The sequence below is a fragment of the Poeciliopsis prolifica genome, unplaced genomic scaffold (genome assembly GCF_027474105.1).
Source record: "Poeciliopsis prolifica strain line A6 unplaced genomic scaffold, Auburn_PproV2 SCAFFOLD147, whole genome shotgun sequence".
NCBI lineage: Eukaryota > Metazoa > Chordata > Actinopteri > Cyprinodontiformes > Poeciliidae > Poeciliopsis > Poeciliopsis prolifica.
The window spans coordinates 235,705-255,000 of NW_026562522.1; the positions used below are offsets into that span (position 1 = coordinate 235,705).

The 19,296-nt window shown below is 38.4% G+C and overlaps 2 protein-coding genes across 4 annotated transcripts in view; both read right to left on the reverse strand.

Annotated features, from left to right (window-relative positions):
* The window catches only part of aass (aminoadipate-semialdehyde synthase), a 33,628-nt gene extending 27,750 nt beyond the window's left edge, over window positions 1-5,878 (reverse strand). The window contains exons 1-4 of one of the 3 annotated variants that reach the window (XM_055025425.1): window positions 5,757-5,878; window positions 3,986-4,217; window positions 3,156-3,332; window positions 66-150 (exon numbers count right to left, since the gene is read on the reverse strand). In XM_055025425.1, the coding sequence (XP_054881400.1) occupies window positions 66-150; window positions 3,156-3,332; window positions 3,986-4,204 (481 nt within the window). In that variant the 5' untranslated portion in view covers window positions 4,205-4,217; window positions 5,757-5,878. Of the gene's footprint in view, window positions 1-65; window positions 151-3,155; window positions 3,333-3,985; window positions 4,221-5,458; window positions 5,680-5,756 lie in introns of those variants that run through there. The other 2 variants (XM_055025426.1, XM_055025424.1) reach the window with 2 other exon arrangements.
* A 6,368-nt stretch (window positions 5,879-12,246) lies between these two features.
* The window catches only part of fezf1 (FEZ family zinc finger 1), a 7,729-nt gene continuing 679 nt past the window's right edge, over window positions 12,247-19,296 (reverse strand). Inside the window, exons 1-4 of the mRNA XM_055025427.1 lie at window positions 18,750-19,296; window positions 17,801-17,935; window positions 15,681-15,813; window positions 12,247-12,967 (exon numbers count right to left, since the gene is read on the reverse strand). The exon at window positions 18,750-19,296 is cut by the window's right edge and continues 679 nt beyond it. Of these exons, the coding sequence (XP_054881402.1) occupies window positions 12,732-12,967; window positions 15,681-15,813; window positions 17,801-17,935; window positions 18,750-19,296 (1,051 nt within the window). The 3' untranslated portion in view covers window positions 12,247-12,731. The remainder of the gene's footprint in view (window positions 12,968-15,680; window positions 15,814-17,800; window positions 17,936-18,749) is intronic.

Genomic DNA, 19,296 nt, shown 5'->3' on the forward strand with positions numbered 1-19,296 from the left:
TCTGTCAGCAAGAATGCTGGAAAATGACCAACCAGCTGAGACAAACAGAGGAAAACCTAACATACCTGCAACACCAGCCCACTGGCCAAACGCTACAATACGGTAACCATTGGCGTCAACCATCTTCTCATAATCAATAAGACGAACTTCCTGAAAAACACAAAGTTGATTTTCTTATTGTTTTTTATGGAATATAGGTGGAGATAACATCCTGACATTGGTCATTGTGACTGAGAAGCTATCACAATCTGGGACGTATTAAAGTGCCAGCATGCAAGTGTGGCGCATAAGCCATTTTCATGGAATAGTCGAGGTAAATTATTACTGTTTTGTGTTTATTAATACTGCTTTGTTTTTTTTGTGTGTGTTATTTGCTGGTTGTTTTGAGGTTTGATGTGGTTGCGGAGAGGGGTTAATATCCCTCTGCCGTTGCTAGGTGACGACGGTTGGAACGGACATTGTGTGCTGTGTCTTTTCTAACAGCTATGTAGCGACACCGCTTACGGAGTTACTTTGTAACAATTATTTAATTAAAATGTTGTGGACTCGATTGCAAAATCTCGTTTGTTTGTCACCGCTACACAAGCACACCTGCACACCAAATGTTTGGTGTCAAACATTTTCCCGGTAGAAATTTTCAAACATTTTCCGGATTGTGGCACACTGTGAAGGGTCACATGACGGCGTAATGAGTTCATCAGAACGTATGGAGCGTTTTCTATGAAATTGAATATTGTATTTTTGGTCACAAGTTTTTTTCTTTCTTTTTCTCAGAGCTATGATTATTTTTTTATATACTTTGATAAGAGTTCACTTGAGTTAGAATTGTTTTTTTTCTTCTTCTTTTTGTTATCTTCCTGTGGGCAGTCTGTGGCAATAAAGAAGGGCTCAAGACCACAGGTATCAGGGTCTGTGGTTAGACTCCCAAGAGGTCACACTGAAAAGCTGATAGCTTTGCAATGTGAACTTTTTTCAATTAAAGTATTGTAGTTTTGTTTGTTCTTTTTTTTTTACCTGCCTTGGACATCCTCTGTATGTGCACGGCAAAACTCCTCTTTTTTTCACTTGAAGCCTAAAGAACAGCACAATAAATTTCACTGACGTGAACTACAGCATTGGCCAATCATTTTTGTTTTGTCCAAGTCATAATAGAGCCACAGTCATCCTGACTGAACTGATGCAATCAGATTTTTTTAACCTCTGTCTGTCATTCGGTTCTTTGTTTTCTTCAAAGCTACATTGTTCCAAAATAATGAGTTGCCACTTAATTAAAATGTGTTTTGTGAGGTCTCCTGGGACCATCACTGAGCATCTAGGCAGGCCAGCCATCAGGCCTCAGCATCTGATTAGGAGTCCATCAAGTCAGTCTATGGAACTAAAGGAAACATTGTGGACAACTGTAAATCTCAAATTGTCATATAGACCTTAAAATTATGAGACACAGAACTCATTTCTGTTCTCAACACACCCTACTATGTTTAGGATGCAAAGAGTGAAATATGTTGCATGATTTGAAGCACGAGGAATCATGTGCCCTGCTGGGTTGTCCTCTACATTTTATTAAATGTGCATATAAGCCTGAAAGTAATGTCTTTCCATATCCTGCTCCCCAGTTTCCATCTTCGTGGAAAATTAATGTGTAAAAGATAATATGCAGAGTTCTATGTGGCCTGAAAATTACAGTCTAATTAATTTGTTTGTGACGATAAAGCAGATTACACATGTAAATACATGCCTTTCAGAGACCTGAAAGAAGTAAAATGAAAAACACCTTTTAACTAGAAGAACCTTTGGATGTCAGAAATGGTGGAACCAAGAACAAGAACCAGCTTACTGCAGATGAACGATCAGTGGGAAGGATGTCCTAACTTTTCCCTTTGTTCTTCTCTTGTCTTTAATGAGTAAAATTCTGTTTAGTAATGTGGTGCTTAGACTAATAGTATCATCCATGATCAAACTTTTCAAAAAAATTATCAACCATCTGATTTTGAAAGTAAGGGTGACTTTGAGAAATATTTTAGATGTAAAAAAATAATACATTAACAATACGGTAGGGTGTTTAGTTATTTTTTTATTTTAATAGAATATTGTCACATGGACGTCGCCATGTTGTTCACGCTGTATTGCATTCTGGGTAGATGACATGCTTGGTCAGATTAAGCTAGCTCTGTCCAGGCAAACCATTGATGAGTCTTTAAGCCTTTTTCAATTGAACCGCAACACATTGAAATTCCTGTCTGCCTACTGTCAAAAATACGAGCCACTGAAAACTCTTCGGAGAAAAAATAAATAAATAAAAAGATCTGTGTCAGGTCTGGTCTTTGGTCCGGTAGCAGCTGTTTGGGGTCTGGTTCTCTGTCCAGTGTCAGATTGATGGTTTCACATTCTTCGTTATTTCAAAGAGCTCCAAATACTTCATGTCCCCGATTTTATTCTTACTTTCACATCACTAGGTGAGGTCTCCACATTGTCTAGATAAAAACTGTCAGCACAGCATTTGCTTTTAGCTTGCCAAGGTAATGATCACCTTTGTCAATTTTGCTTGTACAAATGACTCAAAGTTTTCAGCATAGAAATATTGAGGGCACAAATAGGTTCTTGGGAAGTTTTGTTCGTCACTTTTCCCACTGCCCTCTTGTTTTTGTCATGTGGTAAATTATACAGAGTCACAGCACTGTTTTTATTTTTATTACAGCCTACACAGACAGTCTGGCATTATACCAGTCAAGCACAATATGATAAAAAAACTGGGGTAAAGTTAGCCTTCCTGCATTTCCTTTGTAGATTCCAGTAGAAAACGAACACAACCGCGTCATGAACCCAGCAAGGTGAAAAAATGGCGACCTCCATGGGTGAAAAATATAAAATATTTAAAAAATTTTTCAGTAATTAGGAGTTTATTTGTATCACAAATAGTACATTTTTTGTCAATACAACATTTATAGGCAAACTAACCATGGATCGCTTTAAAGATTGAACAGGGAAGTCTATTAAGTGTATGTTGGGCTAGACGTGTGAAGCTTTGGCACACATAACTGATAAAAGACATTCAGATCATCCTTGATATTTAACAAAAGCAGATTTCTTTTGAACACAGGAATACAGAGTACTTAATAGGCCACACTAGATAAGAGGAAGAACAGTGAGTAATTGACCTTCTTGAGCAGGTCATCCAGTAGTCCCATGTTGGCCTCCTGAGCTTTGATGGTATGGGAGAAAAAAGCATACGTCTTCCTGGGAATGACCTTCTCCTCCGGGGGCCTCTTCACTCCAACAATAAGAGATGCCTCCGAAATGTCCTCCTGAATGATGGCCCCTGCCTTCATGTAGAACTGAAACAGAGCTCATGGTGAATGAGACAGCAAGAACCACTATGACCTGTATGTCTGTCACTGCCTGAGCTTTATTGCAGCCAGGAGCATTGTATAGGGGGGAAAAGTTAGGACAATTCCAAGGACCCCCTCCATTTCACTAGCATTTAATGAATGAAGGAAAGAATTTAAGAACATATTCATATATTCAACTTGTCCCTGTACCTCTTACCACATTTAACAACAGATGAATCAGTCAGCAGCAACTCGATACCAACATAACGCCTCACCCCTGTCCCAGTGAAAAAGGTGAGCAACTGTTCAATGACAAGCCAGTTACCATCATTACAGGGAATCTATGTGAGTTTTTTCTGTCTCTCTGCTCTTTTTACAGTTTCAGAACAAAAACAATTTGTTTGTTACTCACAGAAATTCAAACAATATTCCATTAGCACACTTAGAAGTGAGTGAATGAGGATGATTGACAGCATTAAGGCCCTCCTCCTGGTTTTGATTGGTTGATTTGTGGTCAGACCGCATTTCTTTATACAGCAGTAGCAGCTCAGGAGGAGGTGGAATAGCTTATGAGTTAGCTTTACGGCAGACTGTAGTGTAATGTTCCCAAATCAAGTGAGTATCTGTCTAGGTTTGAACAAAAACAAAAGCTGGCCTACCTTCTCATGGATGGCACGGCGGTTAGAAGGCTGGACCAAGACTTTGACACCATCATTCGTCAGCTCCCTGACATGGCGGGGAGCCAGTGGGGCCCTTCTTTCCCAGGGGTTGACATCTTCACGGCGGATAGCCATGACGGCCCTGTGGTGCTTGTTGCGCTGTTGAGCCCCCACGCAGATGGGCGACCTGCTGCGGTGCAGGCCCACAAGTCTGAGCATGGCTTCAGCCGTCCTGCTGACAGAGACAGGAACACAAACTGAGGACTAAACATGGTCATTCTGAGGACACAGAGCTCAGACTGGGGGCTCCAGATACCAATATGGATACCAATATCAATAGAGATAAATACTGATAGCCATAACTATACCAATATTGATATAGCTACTGATACCAATAAAAAACTTGGCAGAGCCATATTCTTGAAATAAGCATTGAAATAAGCCGTGTGCAGGAGCAGGAGCACACGGCTTTGACGCTTGGGTGGATAGTGTGTCGAGGTGGGCGTGACTGTCAGTAAGGCTTTGTATGTATGAAGAATCTGGTGCGTCGGTGATGGTTGTAATTTCTGTTGACTGTGTTGACTTTATTGTTGGCACCATTGTATGGTTTAGCCTGGTCAGTATGTGTCAGTCCTGTAAAGTCTGAAGTATGGCAGTTAAAGTGGAATGAATTGATGATTGCAACAACAAAGGAAGCGGCCTGGAGTGTATTGAAACATGCGTCTGACAGTTTGAAATTCACCGAGTTAGGCAGTGCGGCCCTCTACAACGCCATTAGTTTGCTGCACATTTAGAACTGATACCAATACCAGTATCACTCCTAGTTGCATGGACAACTTGCAACTGAGAGATCTAACTGGCTCATTGCTGCAGGAGAACGTAAGGCCCCAGCATGACCCGACCAGAACACTCGGAACCACCAACTGGCCCATAGAACGAGAACATACCTGGTTCTGGTTCTTAAACCTCATACCTGAAGAGAACGTCTGGCCCTGCAGAGCTGCAGCTTCCTGTCAGTGTGGCCGCTGCTGGTTCAGCCAATCAGTAACAAGTTCACACATTATGATGTTTATTGGGGGAAATGCCACTATCTATGAGTGGCATTTTACATATAAATCCATATTACCCATCAAAAATGTTCAGTATTAAATCTCAAATCCTCCAATTTAGTTTCTGAGGAAATGAGACCTATATAGAAACATGCTGTGTTCAATAGACACCCTCCACAAGGACCAAATATACTAACACCTGCTTTAATCACCATGGTATTCGGCAACCTGTCCTGAGCTAAACTCCAGGGACACTGCACATCAACAGGGTCCTGAACCAACCAAAAGGATGACTCGGAGGTCACTACCAAAGCAACCTGGTCTCCTCCGTGTTACGCCGCACTGATGCAGTAATTCATGCAAAAGGAGCCCTGACCACAAACACCGTACAGTGTGTCCCTGTCCACAGCACAGCAGGACGTACGTTTTCGTCCTGGACTTCTTCTGAACAACATAAGAGCGTCCGTGAGCTGGGTGTTTCCATATGGTCAGCATATCACGTCCCTTTCTGCATTTATGGGTAACATGAGAAGTTCTTCCCAGGGAAGGAAGTGGCGACAGTATGGGGCCTCCGGGGACAGCGCAGCAGTCTTCTTTAAAAAACACTTTCTGACCTGTAGCTTGAGCTGCAGTTTCCGGAGCTGCTTCCGCACATTAACCTGCCCACGCAGCCAGAACGTGAACCCTAACCAGCACCGCTGCTCCTGCGGGTTCCAGCTTACCTTTCTCACCGGGTTCTGTTCGCTTCAGCGGCTCTGGGACAAGAAAGGCTACGATAATACTCCGAGTATGTCACCCGGGCAGAACATGCAAATCTAAAGTAACTTCACCGCACGTGCGCAGAGTAAACTAATCCGCTTCCGGTCAGAGTATCAAAATAAAATCTCAAAAACAAACAAATTCACTTCAGGATTTACGTAATGTATTGGCACAGACGGAACAGTCTGTTGATGTGAAATAGTTTACATGAAGCCGTAAACATACAATATTGTTCTGTTAAGTTACGCTAATCATAATGTTGTTCCAAGTTGTAGTGTCTTAATAACCAGAGGAGGCTCGAGCTACGTCCATTACTCTTTATTGTTGTGCCACGTTCCGCGTAACGTAGAGACAGAACTTGTACATCGCTGAATACAATGGACTGTACCAACTCTAGTAAACCATGGGGGTAAATACACCACACAAGTCATTTAGCTTCAAGTTTTGTTTGCATGTTTAAATAATATGCATTAACTACTGCTCTCTTGTAACTTTGAAAGCAGTTACTCGTTTTACCACCACAATGTTATTGTTGTTTTTATTTCATTGTTTTTACATACGCTATCTGCCAGACATTACTACTTGATTCCTAACACGGGACTTAAAGAGCCAATCCCCGATGTTATACTCCGATAAATGTCATGTTATCATAGGCTGGAAGTAGAAATCATTATAACAAACAAGCTTGAAAACGTCATTGTACTGTGGAAAAAATGTCTGATTTGGGAAGAGAATTACTGAAACAAATGTCACTTAATCCTACTGGTAAAGAATAAATAAATCCCTACATACATACATTTTGCAGTGTTTAGTGACTAAATTATAATAGTGTTCAGTTATAAACTGACACATTTTATACCTAAAAGAATGATGAGTTTTGAAAGAAATGTTTATTCCTACACAAAAAATGTTAATGAAGTTTTCTTTCATGTTTTTGTATTTTTCAGTGAGTATTTCAGAAATATTTTAATCTGACATATTAAGGCAATAAGACAGTTTATGTAATGAAATAAAATAATTTAGTCTATTTGAATTTATTGCTTTTTTCTCATCCACATATTGTGGGTCGAAAGTTGGTACCGCATACTGTAATATTTCATACTGTAATAATTTTTTTCCTGAAAAAAAGTAAGACAAATATGTAGCTGATGTTAAACAATTACTCATTTATAAAAGTGTATTGTCAGTATAATAAAATACCTAAAAGTAAAAAGAAAATGAAGTAGTTTTTTTTATATATATATATATATATTTTGAAATGGCAAATGTACATTGAATCATACAGCCATGCAAATATGTTCATGAATACACCCCTGTAAAGATGTGTGTGTTCATCAATGCCATTATATAAAAATGATTTATCAGAATCAGTTGTATCAAATGTAATCATTGTGCTCTTTACACAGGAAGTACAAAACAATAAAATAATTATATCAAAAATTTAGAAATGTTGTCATTTGCGCTTTTTTATATAGTGTGTGTGAGAGAATATGTCAGGGACAAGCATTAACTTAAAATATTTTTACTAACGGTTTTTATGAAGTTCGGTTCATTTACTTGTTTTAGTTTACTGCCAGATCCACCGTCTGCAAGCTGAAAGGTGCTATATCACGGCAATGAGGCTTTTATGTATTCTATGCACTTTGCCATAATTATTATGTCTTGAATTTATAAGTTTCCAGCTAGAGTGGCAAGGCTTTCTTGTCTTAAGAGTCGGAACTCTCAGGTCAGCCCCAGTAGGTCTGCCCCTGTTTATATAATTTCTATATGAAACACATGTTTGACTGTAAGTGATTTAAATCGTAGACAGGCAGATTGGAAACTGCCAATTCTCAGTGGGAGAAACTCCCTGTACCACGATGGTGGCAGTGTTATGCCTCCAGCCAGTGATCAACAGAGTAAATCTAGAGACTACATCATGATTCCACATTGACATATCACTGTCTGATGCCTAAATGAGATCTGCACACAGCTTTGTTGTTGAAATGAAATGTGGGGCTCAGTGGGTGGAGGGTCAAATGGATCACTGAGTCTGCTCCACCTTCCACCATCTGAGTCAGCCTCTTCAGCTAACAGCACAGGTCAGCCTGGAACACTTCATCTTATCATGAGTTTTATTCAGACTGAACATCTGTCATCACTGGACATTTCACTCTGGGTCTGCTGTACAATTCTGTGGAGTATTTCAGAGCAATAAGCTTACTAACTGGCTTTGAGCTGGCATCTTCGACAGCTCCATTTGAGTTTAAGATAGGAATGGACTCAGAGAAAGTCAGCTGAACCTTCTGAGCACCAAGAGTGGGCTTCTATTATTAATGTAAACTTTTAAAACTTTTGAAAGCTGTTTGTTATGCATTAATATGGATTTAAAAATAATGTGAATTGTCACAAAATTAATAAAAGAGCAGCGCAAAAAAAGCACTTGTTATTTTTCTGAACCTTTGATTTTCAACCGAGGAAAAAAGAATGCTTTTAATATTTTGTGCTTTTAAACTCATTTGATGTTCATCACTTGTAGTCATCTTTATTAAATGTGTTGGCATTAACAACTTAAGTATCCTCTACTTTTTGACACAAATGATTTGACTCAATTGCAATAAATACTGAAACATACTTGGACATATGTAAACCCAGATAAAATGCTAAATTAATTAACCTGTTTATTTCTATTTTTGATTTGATTTATCAAAAAATATTGAAAATATTGTATGCGCTTATGGGGTAGGAGTTCATAAGTTTCTTACTACTTCCTACTCCTTTTCGAGCATGTTAAGATTACTGTGGTGAAAAAATCTGATGATTTTCCATTCCTTGTTTTGCATAATTTTATGCTGCTATCACGTTCTAAATAAATAATAAAAAAAACAAATAAACATATTTACACCTCCCTGTCAGTCATACACCTTAAACCTCCTGACATTCATCACATTACTACAACAAACATTTAATGTGGAACTGAAGTGGAACCATACTAATGTGGTTTTAAAAGTTCTTTTTAAATGCAAATCCTGTCAGTATGGATTCAGTTTTCATCTTTGCAAAACTTGGACACAGAAATTATTTCCCTGTTCAGAAGGTTCAGCTGACTTTCATCTGTCAGTCGAGCTCCAGCTCAACTGCAGTCCTACCAGGAGATGGACATCCTGCTAAAGTAACAGGTCAGACAGGGAAAGCAGAACTCAGAGGAGCAGGGAAAAAGTCCAGGGTGACTCTGGAGAAGCTGCAGAGCTCAGGTGGAGGAAAATGTTGAGAGGATAACTGTACTCTACAAATCTGACTGGAATAAGACAATAGAGTGCCGCCTCATCACAGGAAATGAGTGTAAAGGAGCAGTTCTAAACCAACATTTAAAACAAACTGACTTGCTGTAAACCTTCCTGAATATAAAAACCTGGAAAACTAACAATCTTCAGACATGGTTGGTTTGAGACAAGAAAATTTTTTTTGAGAATCTGCATGTTTGATATGGGTTTCATGTTGCTCTTCGAGGTATCATAAAAATGTGGGGCATCCAAGAACTAGAAATTAAAATAGATCTAATAAAATAGATCTTATCTATCAGTTACCTCCTGAACAAGTTTCATACCACTTGTATCCATGTGTAATGGAATAAATTTCACTTAGTTGCTACTGAGTATGGGAGACTGCAAAGGCAAGATAATTGCTTGGATTTTAAATTGTTGGTGTGCAGCAAGAGGGGCTTGCAGCTGTGTGCATATTTATATTTCAAGCTTACAAAGTTAGGCATAGTGATTAATTGTGATTAATGAACCAGTGCCAGATTCTGCTATGGGCGACCACCCAGGGTGGAATCTTGTGGGGGATGACAAGATCAACCCCTCACCCGCCTCATCGCCCCAGATACTCCAATTGTCTGTGTCTCACTGTAACTTCCATCTGTCTATCCATAGAATAATGGATGGAAGACACAGTGAGATATTGCCATTTCAATGTATTTCCAAACTGTGAACTACCAAACATATTTGGTAATGTAATATGTACTTTAAAAAAGAAAAGGGCAGTTTTGAAAAGTCTCCCATCTGTTTTTAAGCAATTCATAGGCCTCAACCCAGGGAGCAGAACAAAAGCTGCAAACAGAAAACAGGACGACTTATGCAAAACACTAGGACAATAGTGAACCTGCAGGTCTCCATTCTCCTCCTTCATGGACCAGTGGAACTTTTAAAATGATAAAATTTTACCATTTTCAAATGAGAACATCACACAATCAGTTCTCTTACTCCATCTCTCCCTGTCTTGACTTTTTCTTTGCCTGTCTCTCTGCGTCTGTGCTGTCCATTTCTAATAGACAGACAGAAAGACAGCCACAATGAAGGAAGGTCAGAGAGAATCTGTCCTCTAAATCTGTCCTTTTCATCCTGTCTGTCTTTAACTGACATACACACACATAATGTTGTTTATGTAATAAACTGACATAATGTTCTTTTTATCTCATGTATTAAAACATGTTTTTCTTTGTTTATCTTCCAGCAACCCTTTGATAATTTCTGGAGAAGTTCAGGACTGAGACCAACTCAGAACCCATCCATGTTGGTTTTGTTTGGCTATTCACAAAGTCTTAAACTTGCCCAGATGTTCAAGATGTACTGTTGGGGTTCCAATAAAGTTTGAAAAAATATGTAACTTCAATATTTGACATTGCACGATCCTTCAAAAGAAGAAAATGACAGACATTGAGAATTTTGATTGCAAGTCTTACATGAAAAGCTGGTAAAACACTGTTTTATGACTTTGACATGGAGTTTGCTTGGAAACTTTGATGTTTGGGCACTTTTGTTTTGGTAAAGGATATTTAATTAATTGTATTCAATGTATCAGTTATGTTTTTAGATAAGAGTATTTTTCACTTTGGTTGAAATACTTTGACTTCTATGTATTAAGCAAATATTGCTTCTGCAAAATACTGTTTTGTTTTGCTTCAATTTGTCAAACTTAAATTGACAATAAAATAAAACAATTTAAAAATTTTCTTTTTTAACTAGAAAAATATATTTTTTGAGAGTTTGGTAAATGAAGTTGCAAGTTCACATTTTAACTTTCAAAAGCTACCAAAGGATGGAGTTTCATGAACTACTGTAAAATCACAACTTTTTTGTAATTGTACTACAGGACTACTGTAATTTTATTATGATAAAAATGTGATGAAATCACAGTAACCATGTTATATAATTACTATACTAATTCAAAGAAATTACAGTTAAATTAATCAAATTCCATTTAGATTGTAATGAATATTACAGTAAAACTGCAATAAATTTACCTCAACCCTGCAATAAAATCACAGTAAAACTTTAATAGAATTAGAATAAGGCTACTGTAAAAAATTATGGTAAGGTTACTGTAATTTCTTCACTGTAAAAATTACAGTAATTTACTGGAAACCCTGCTGCCAGGAAGTTTCTGTAAATTCTACAGTTACTTTTTATACAGTGTAAGAATGGGATTACAAATGGATAACTGTGACTGTAGTGTATGACACTTTAAGGGGTTGATATGATTAGAAAAGGTTGGTATAAATTCAATTCATTTACCACTACAATAGAAGATCAATATCAAAGAATATGAATAAAGGCCAGTCAAAGTCCAGACCTAAATCAAACTGAGAAGTGGCAAAACTAAAAAATTTGACTGAGTTGTATGAGCTGATTGGCAAAAAAACAATTGGCAAATATTCAGCCACTAGCGGTCCAAAGCGGGTAAACCACTCATCTATCAGCTTGTGGGATCTACAAGCTAGTCTACCGACTTTGGGGTCGCCCAGCTTTGGATGGCTGAGGTCTACCAGCCACCCAAAGCTGGTAGAATCCACATCACCTTTATTCCTATACCACCCCTCTCCAAGCTGTAATTGTGACAAAAGGTGGTTCTGTATTTTGTTTGTGAAAATCATGTAAGCTGTTCTCTCCATGTCACAATTTTCCACAGCTGTGTTGGTCTAGCTCATAAAATCTCATTAAAGTACACTGGCTGTGTGTTTGTAAAGAGACATAGTGAATACAGTTCTTGTGAACAAACTTCTTGTGCATGTCATTCTTTATGGCATATCTCTGATCTTAGCATAATTATCTGATCTCCTGTCATTTAATTGAAATTAAAAGAAACAAATAAATACTGATGACTAATTGTGCAAATGTCTGAGTTTCTGAATAATTACCTCATGAATGTTAAGTTCAGTGGGTCAGAGAGCTGTCTGGGCCAGAGGTCCTTGTCAGCCCATATTATGCCTGGGAAGCCACTGCAGGGCCTTCAGGGGTTAACAACCCCCCTCACTGTCTTTTTGGTTTCAATGGTCAAGGACTGGGCAGCGGAAGGGAGGGAACCAGGGGGTCGCAAACTGAAGCCAGATCGTCCCATGGTGAGGTCACTGAGTCAGGGAATTGTAAAAGTAATAAAACAAAGAAGACTTTGAAGTGCTGTTGAAGCAGGCTTTACTATCTTAGCTTTGATGAGATGAAACATTATCCAGTAGGAATTATCAATACAGCAAATACTGATTTAGGGAGGCCTGAATCAATGATACTAAATTTTTATTTTTTATTTTGAGGGAACAAAAGAACAATATTGAGGTAAAATATGATCTGTGGAACAAGTTCATGCACGCTTTGCCATGTAAAGAATAAAAGTCAATTCTTTGGACGGCTCCATGACTGTGCTGAAGGTAAAACTGCTGGACTGAAAGAATTGAGTCACTACAGGTTCAAACTGCCAATTTAAACAGCAGAGGGCAGCATATGCAGCATAAAACAAGGAAACAAAACCACTACAATACTTTAGTTTTCAGAGCATTTCAGAGTCAGTGCTAATTAACAAGGACTGGAGCAGAGAAAGTGCAGAGACCTTAACACAGGCTTCTCATTTCTGAATCTGTCCTCAACAGCTCTTGAGCTGGATTCAGTTTGTCATAGCTTAGAAGGATTTCAGGTTTGCAGGGGCGAGGGTGCCCCAGCCGGGTCATGCAGCTTTCTGATGTGTTTCTTCAGGTCAAAGTTCCTGCAGAAGCCTTTGCCACAGGTGGGGCAGGTGAATGGCTTCTTGTCATTGTGAGTGTGCATATGGAAGGTGAGGTTGTACACCTGGTGGAACGCCTTGCTGCAGATAGAGCACTTGAACTGCTTCTCCCCGCTGTGTGTCAGCTTGTGGTTCTTGTAGTTTCCTGCAGAGAACAAGCAACTTTTTAACATTGCTCACAAAATTTATTCGATCCAACATAAAATGACCAAATTGATACATAAAAATCATTTCAAGGGATTTTCTATAAAATAAAAGCGTGCATGCATTTTTTCATGCATGAACCCTTGAATGTCCCTAGCAACCATTCAGAGGTGCCTATGCGGTTGCTCTCACAAAGCCCTGTCTATTTACTCAAAGCTCCTCCCGAGAGCTGTCGTGGCCAGCCAAGCCCCCACTCCTCCAGACAGACATCCAGAAAACCTCACATCTGCTGAGCTTTTCACACTTTTTGGTCTGTGTGTCTCAATTATGATTTATTTTAAATCCAGATTTAAAATAAATCGTGGATTTTGTCTGTTTTTGCATTTTTGATCAATAAAACAAGTTTAAACAGCAGACAAAAATAACCTCAGTAAACACAGAGAGCAGTTTTCAAGATAAAAATCAGACGTGGCTCTTCTCCACCACTACAATCTTGGTCACTCAAGTCTGCTAACCAGCAGCTCCTGACAGATTGCCCTTCTCTACTCCAACTGAGAAGGGCAGAGTCAGTGTCATCTCTGTCTCTGCCCCTAAGCTTTGGAATGCTACCATTACATGTCCAACCATTACATATCACCTCCCATTTTTAAAACTCATTGGTCTTCAACCCAACTGAAACCTGATTTTACCCAACATTTTATTGGTATTGCTCTTGTCTGTCTGTGTTTTTTTTGTTTGTCTGTTTGTTTGTTTTTATGCTTCCTTTATACAAAATGTTCCTTCATTTTGTTTCAGCTGCAGCTAGTGTTAGACAACGATGATGAGGAAGATGAGAACAATGACGACAACGACGATGATGATGATGATGATGATGATGATGATGATGATGATGATGATGACAGCGATGACAGCGATGACAGCGATGACGATGACAACGATGACGATGACGACGATGATAATGATGATGATGAAAAGGATCTGCCTCTAAGCCCAGTTACAGGCTGTGCCAGTCTCTGCTGTCGTTGGTTTAACCGGTAATCCAAAGAACATTTTGCCTAAATACTTTCTTGACCATCAAGATGTTTTCGTCAAACCTGAAACAGGGTTTTGTAGTCTTTTGGGTCACCATTTTGGCTTATTGTTGAAAATGTGCTGTGACCATAGCTGTTTCAAGTGAGGCTTGAGGTTTTTGATGTCTGAAAAGGTTCATGAATATGTTGTTATTGAGCAGTTTAAATAATCCTAGGAGATCGACCCCATCATAAAGTTCTCCACTCTTCCGCCTTAATAATAATAATCCATTTTATTTTTAAAGCTCTTTATAGCTTCAATTGAAATCTCAAAGGGTTTCAATTGAACAGTAGACAAAGATGATAGCAAGGTACTGGACTGTATCTATGGGCAGTCGGACAGATGCAAAGCTGCAAAATTTGCACCTTCAGCCCTTCTGATCAACCAGGTGGGTGATGTGATGTTTCTCCTCTGTTTCATTTCTTTAGATCAGGATATAATGTGTTGATGCTTTCTCAGGTTTGTAGTCAACTAAATGCTGTTTGACAAATTCTATATTATGGTTTTTGGTTTTTAGAGATTTGGCAGGCCTTCAGATCTGGATGTGGCTGGTAAACTGTAAGCAAAAGAATTTCTTTATTAAAGTTCTTTCAAATTTTAACAGGGAAGTTGTCACATTGGATCATGTTGGTTTGGACTGATTTTTTCCTTATTAAGTAAAATCATAAGTTGAAAACTGCTTATTCAGTTTTTCCTTCATATAATTTTTTTGATGATCTAAAACATTTGAGCAAGAATAGAAACAATCTTTAAGTCGGCAAAGTCTTTACTTTCGTTGTGTTTCAGAGAATGTTCTATGCAATATGTTGCTTTGAATGTGAGGAGGCAGTAGCAGTTTGCATTCAGACATACAATGTCTGAATGTGATTTCAAAAGAAATTCATACTCAACACAGAACACCTGGTTAAGCTTGATCCTGCAGCTGTGTAGCACAACAGCAAAAAATCTTTAGCAAAAATTATTCAAAAATTATATATATATATATATATATATGCAGTATATATATATATGCAGTCAATTAATCTTTATCAGGTTTTGATCCATCTATGTTTCCAACATGTTCATTGTGTTTGTTGTAATCAATAAATGTCAATCATTTGCCTTCATACACAAGACATCCTCTTCAAGCATGGCCGTGACCTTTACCAATACATACGACAATATTAAAACGCTGGCTTTATCCTGGTGTTTCCTCAGGTGTACATCACTGAACGCTTCTTTTAGTGCTCTAAGGACAACATTAATAATGTTGATTCAGTATTCTAAAAGTAATTGGCTTTAGTCATCTAAAAAGGATTCCGGTTTATGCATGGATATTTTTCTATCTTCCACAATGTGTGTTTGCTGTACGTTCCTGACAGCTGCTGTGAACTGGCATTCAGCCTACTTCTGAGGAAAGTCATTAGGTGACTTTCTGTGTAATGTCTGCACTCAGAGCAAAGCCCACAGACTTCTGCTGCTCTCCAGGAGAGCCACTGAGAAGAAGCTCACTCCACAAGAAGTCAATTAATTTGGTTTAAAGTATGACAAACTCTTTTACTCCTTTGACCAGATATTTCCATCTAAAATACAGAGCATCAAACGAAAAGTGTCAGAGGAAGAGCTTCAGTCCAGAGGATTCCCTTTGTGTTGTTTTGTCTCACCTTTCTGGTGGAATCCTTTCCCACAGAACTCGCACACAAACGGTTTGTATCCCGCATGGATCCGTGTGTGAGTGTTGAGTGTGGAGCTCCGGTTGAAGGCTTTCCCACACTGGTTACACTTGTGAGGTTTTTCCTATAAAAAAAATGTGAGATATATTTTATTTAATCGTGTTACTGGGGATAAACTATCTTTAAAATACGCCCAGTACATTCTCGGATAACTGTAGTGATGTATGGTTGCTTTGTAGGTAAAGATTAGATTTGTGTGATTTTAGTTATGTTAAATTTGATATGAAAGTATTTTATTTTGGCAAAAAATATTGTGTCTACATTTTCAGAATGGCTTGTTTGTCATCTTGATCATTTCTGCATTAATAATTGTAACGTCTTTTTTAATAGACTCAAAAAAGAGGACCACAGCAAATGTTTTACTCTTTTAGCCAAGTCCTTGACCTCCTTCATTTGTTACCAGACCACCAGCTAAAGAACTGTACCTCACTGAAACAAACATAAAGAGCTGGAAAATTGATAATAGTCAGCAATCACAGCAATTTACACTCTACTCCAGAATATCGAAGCTAAAATAAGTAAGTATGATTGGAACATCAAATAATTTTAATTTTTTCATTTTACAGCTTGTCTCAGTAATAAGTTATCTTTTAGTTGATCCACTGGTCTAATGAAACTGATACTGGCTTGTCAATAATTCTATGAGTAGCACGAGTGAATTTTTCTATTTTTAAACAGACTTTTTTTTCAACACTCTTCCATTTTCTGTGTGTCTCAATTATGAGCCACGCTCTACAGAACAGATCCATCTGGCCTTCTTATTTAAAAACACACATCCTGAGGCAGAGTCTGAATCTCAATGGATGTTCAGTGTTCCAATGATCTATTTGAGACTGTTTATTTACTGAATGCCCTATTTCAGGCAAATTCAAATAAAATCAGGTGAAATGCTTTTTTTTCATAAGCCAGTTATTGCCATGCTCCAAAACAAACTCACAAAGCTATGCATCTATACAGAAAATAAATGCATACTAAGTAGTTCCTGTCTATAGAATGTTTATCCATATTTGTATTCTCAAATGGAAATATATGCTTTTTTACTACATTTAATCTGATTTAATTAAGATTAAATGAATGTCATGGGCTATTATTACACTATAGTTCTATTTTCACACATTCTACCTAAAAAACCAGCCAATTTATTCCTGAACATTCTGTCATCTTTCATATTTTCATATAAATTGCAAAACATCAGTATGCATTACAATTGTTTTGTTCTGGAAATATAGAGCAAAATTATGAAAATATATCTGTTAATATTCTAATTTGAAGGTTTTAGAGAATGTTAGCCGAAAGATAACTTTCATTTATTTTTTTTTACTGTTGAGTTTTGTAGAAGCCTGCCAATGTAATCTAGCAAATGATGCATTAGTTTCAGTGTAAAATTCAAATGGAAATGTAATAATGAGAAAACACATGTAATCTGTGGGACAATGGTTGCCAGAAAATTACTGTTATTTTAACCTGAGTAATTTTAAAGTCTAACTAAAACACATGCTCTTTTAATTTCACTCACTAAAAGTTATTTATTTTTAATAACATAACAAACTACACCATAGCACTAACTGTTCAGCAGCAATTTCATTAACAGTCAAATTAGAAAACACAAGTCGCAGGTCAGCTGACCGGGGGGATTGTCTGGGAAATTAAATTTCACTTTATGCTGATTTTTTGAACCATACTGCCCCCCAACCGCAACCCCCTTCCCGCCCTGATTTTTAAAACTTTGAAATAATATGTAGTGCGGAAAAATCTTTCCTGGCTCAATCTGGACGGAGATAAATGTTATCGTAAAATAAATAAAACAGTTTTAAAGTTGATCATTGGTCGACTGTTATTCAATCATTTTAGAACGAACTGTGATTTGCGTTTCTAATTAAAATAGTAATATAGGCCAGTAAATCATTTTCTAAAAGGACAAATCAATCAATCAATAATCAGGCTTAATAGTTGTGACTCAATGCATTTTGCAAAATTAAAACATGAAACATGAAAGCAAAAGTCGCAGATGCACCACATGTACCCCGCCAAGCAGAACTCCTCGGTCTCACCTGAGTGTGGATGATCTTGTGTCGGCACAGCGTGCTGGCCTGACGGAACCCTTTCCCGCAAACTTTACAGATGAACGGTCGCGCGCCAGTGTGCACGGGCATGTGCCGGGTCAGATTGTAGTGCGCGTTAAACACCTGAGAGAGGAAAAACGAACAGATATTAGAAGACAAACGAAGACTAAGACCAGACTACACCTACTGTTCTATTATTATTATTATTATTATTATTATTATTATTATTATTATTATATTGTTTTTTGTATTGTTAATATTCTTTTTTTAAAGAAATAAAACAAACCAACCCCCACCCACCCACCCAAAAAAAAAAGAAAAAAAGAAATTATTATCTCCCTTGATTTTGAACGATCACATCCACTTCAATGGCATCCAGGAGTCTGTTTAACCGGATTTTGTTTTGGGCTCCAATCAGGTGATAAAATGGCGCAGCGAATCCTGGAATCATTCGGGTTATTTTGTTTTAACGGTAAAATCTGCAATTGTTGAATTATTAAAACAGCAAAACATACCTAGAAATAATAATAATTTTGGCGTTTCTTATCTATTGGGCCTCTCTTTCCCGTTCGAGCAGCAGACATAAATTGTCAATTCAACGGAAGAAAACTAAAACGAAAAAAAAAACAAGGGTGAAAAGCAAGCAATAAATTAGGGTCCATTTTATTAATTCGTTTATTTATTTACAAATTTAATTTTCTTTTGTTTATTAAATTTCCTTTTCTTTTGAGTGTGTAGAAATTTACATGTTGAAAAGTAAAGGCCGAGCAGAGCAGCGCTGGACTGGTTTGTTTTTGGTAAACCTGTCATGACAATAAAACTTTTGTAATAGGCTATTTAGACAGAAATAATCTTTAAAAAATCTTAAAACGGCGATAAAAGCCCACGGCAGTCTGGCTCCCGCAGGCTGTTGGAAGTCGCCCCGGCTCCGGCTCACCTTTCCGCAGACCTCGCAGGTGAACACTTTGGGTTTGCTGCCGGAACACGAACTGTTCAGTCGAGCCGCTGCCGCTGCTGCCGAGGAGCCTTTAAACATCTTGTCCGTGAGCATTTGATCCCTTTCCTTCATGTAATGCTGGATCTGGCTAGGAGAAAGCTGCTTGAAGGCCTGCACCCCGGACACCGAGCATCGCTCTCCGCCCTGCTGTTTGCTCTTTTCCGCGATGAGGGCTTTGTGTCGGGCGGTGAGGAGGTACGAGGCCATCGGGTGCAGGTTGACCAGGCCGGCCGGCGGGACGCAGGCCCCTCCATCGCCAGTGCAGTTCAGGTAGCACATGGTGCCCACGGTGGAGAGGGAGGACTGATTCACAACCCGCGGTCTGAAAAGTTTGTACTGACCGCCGGTGTGGCTCACAACGGAGTCCTCTTGCTGGGTTCGGTAATTCAACCCGAATCCCAAAATGTCTACCGGAGCTGGCAGGTGAGAGCCGTCCAAGTGCCCCTGGTCCAGCCCGCTTATGCTGAGTCGGTGTCCCCCCTCATAC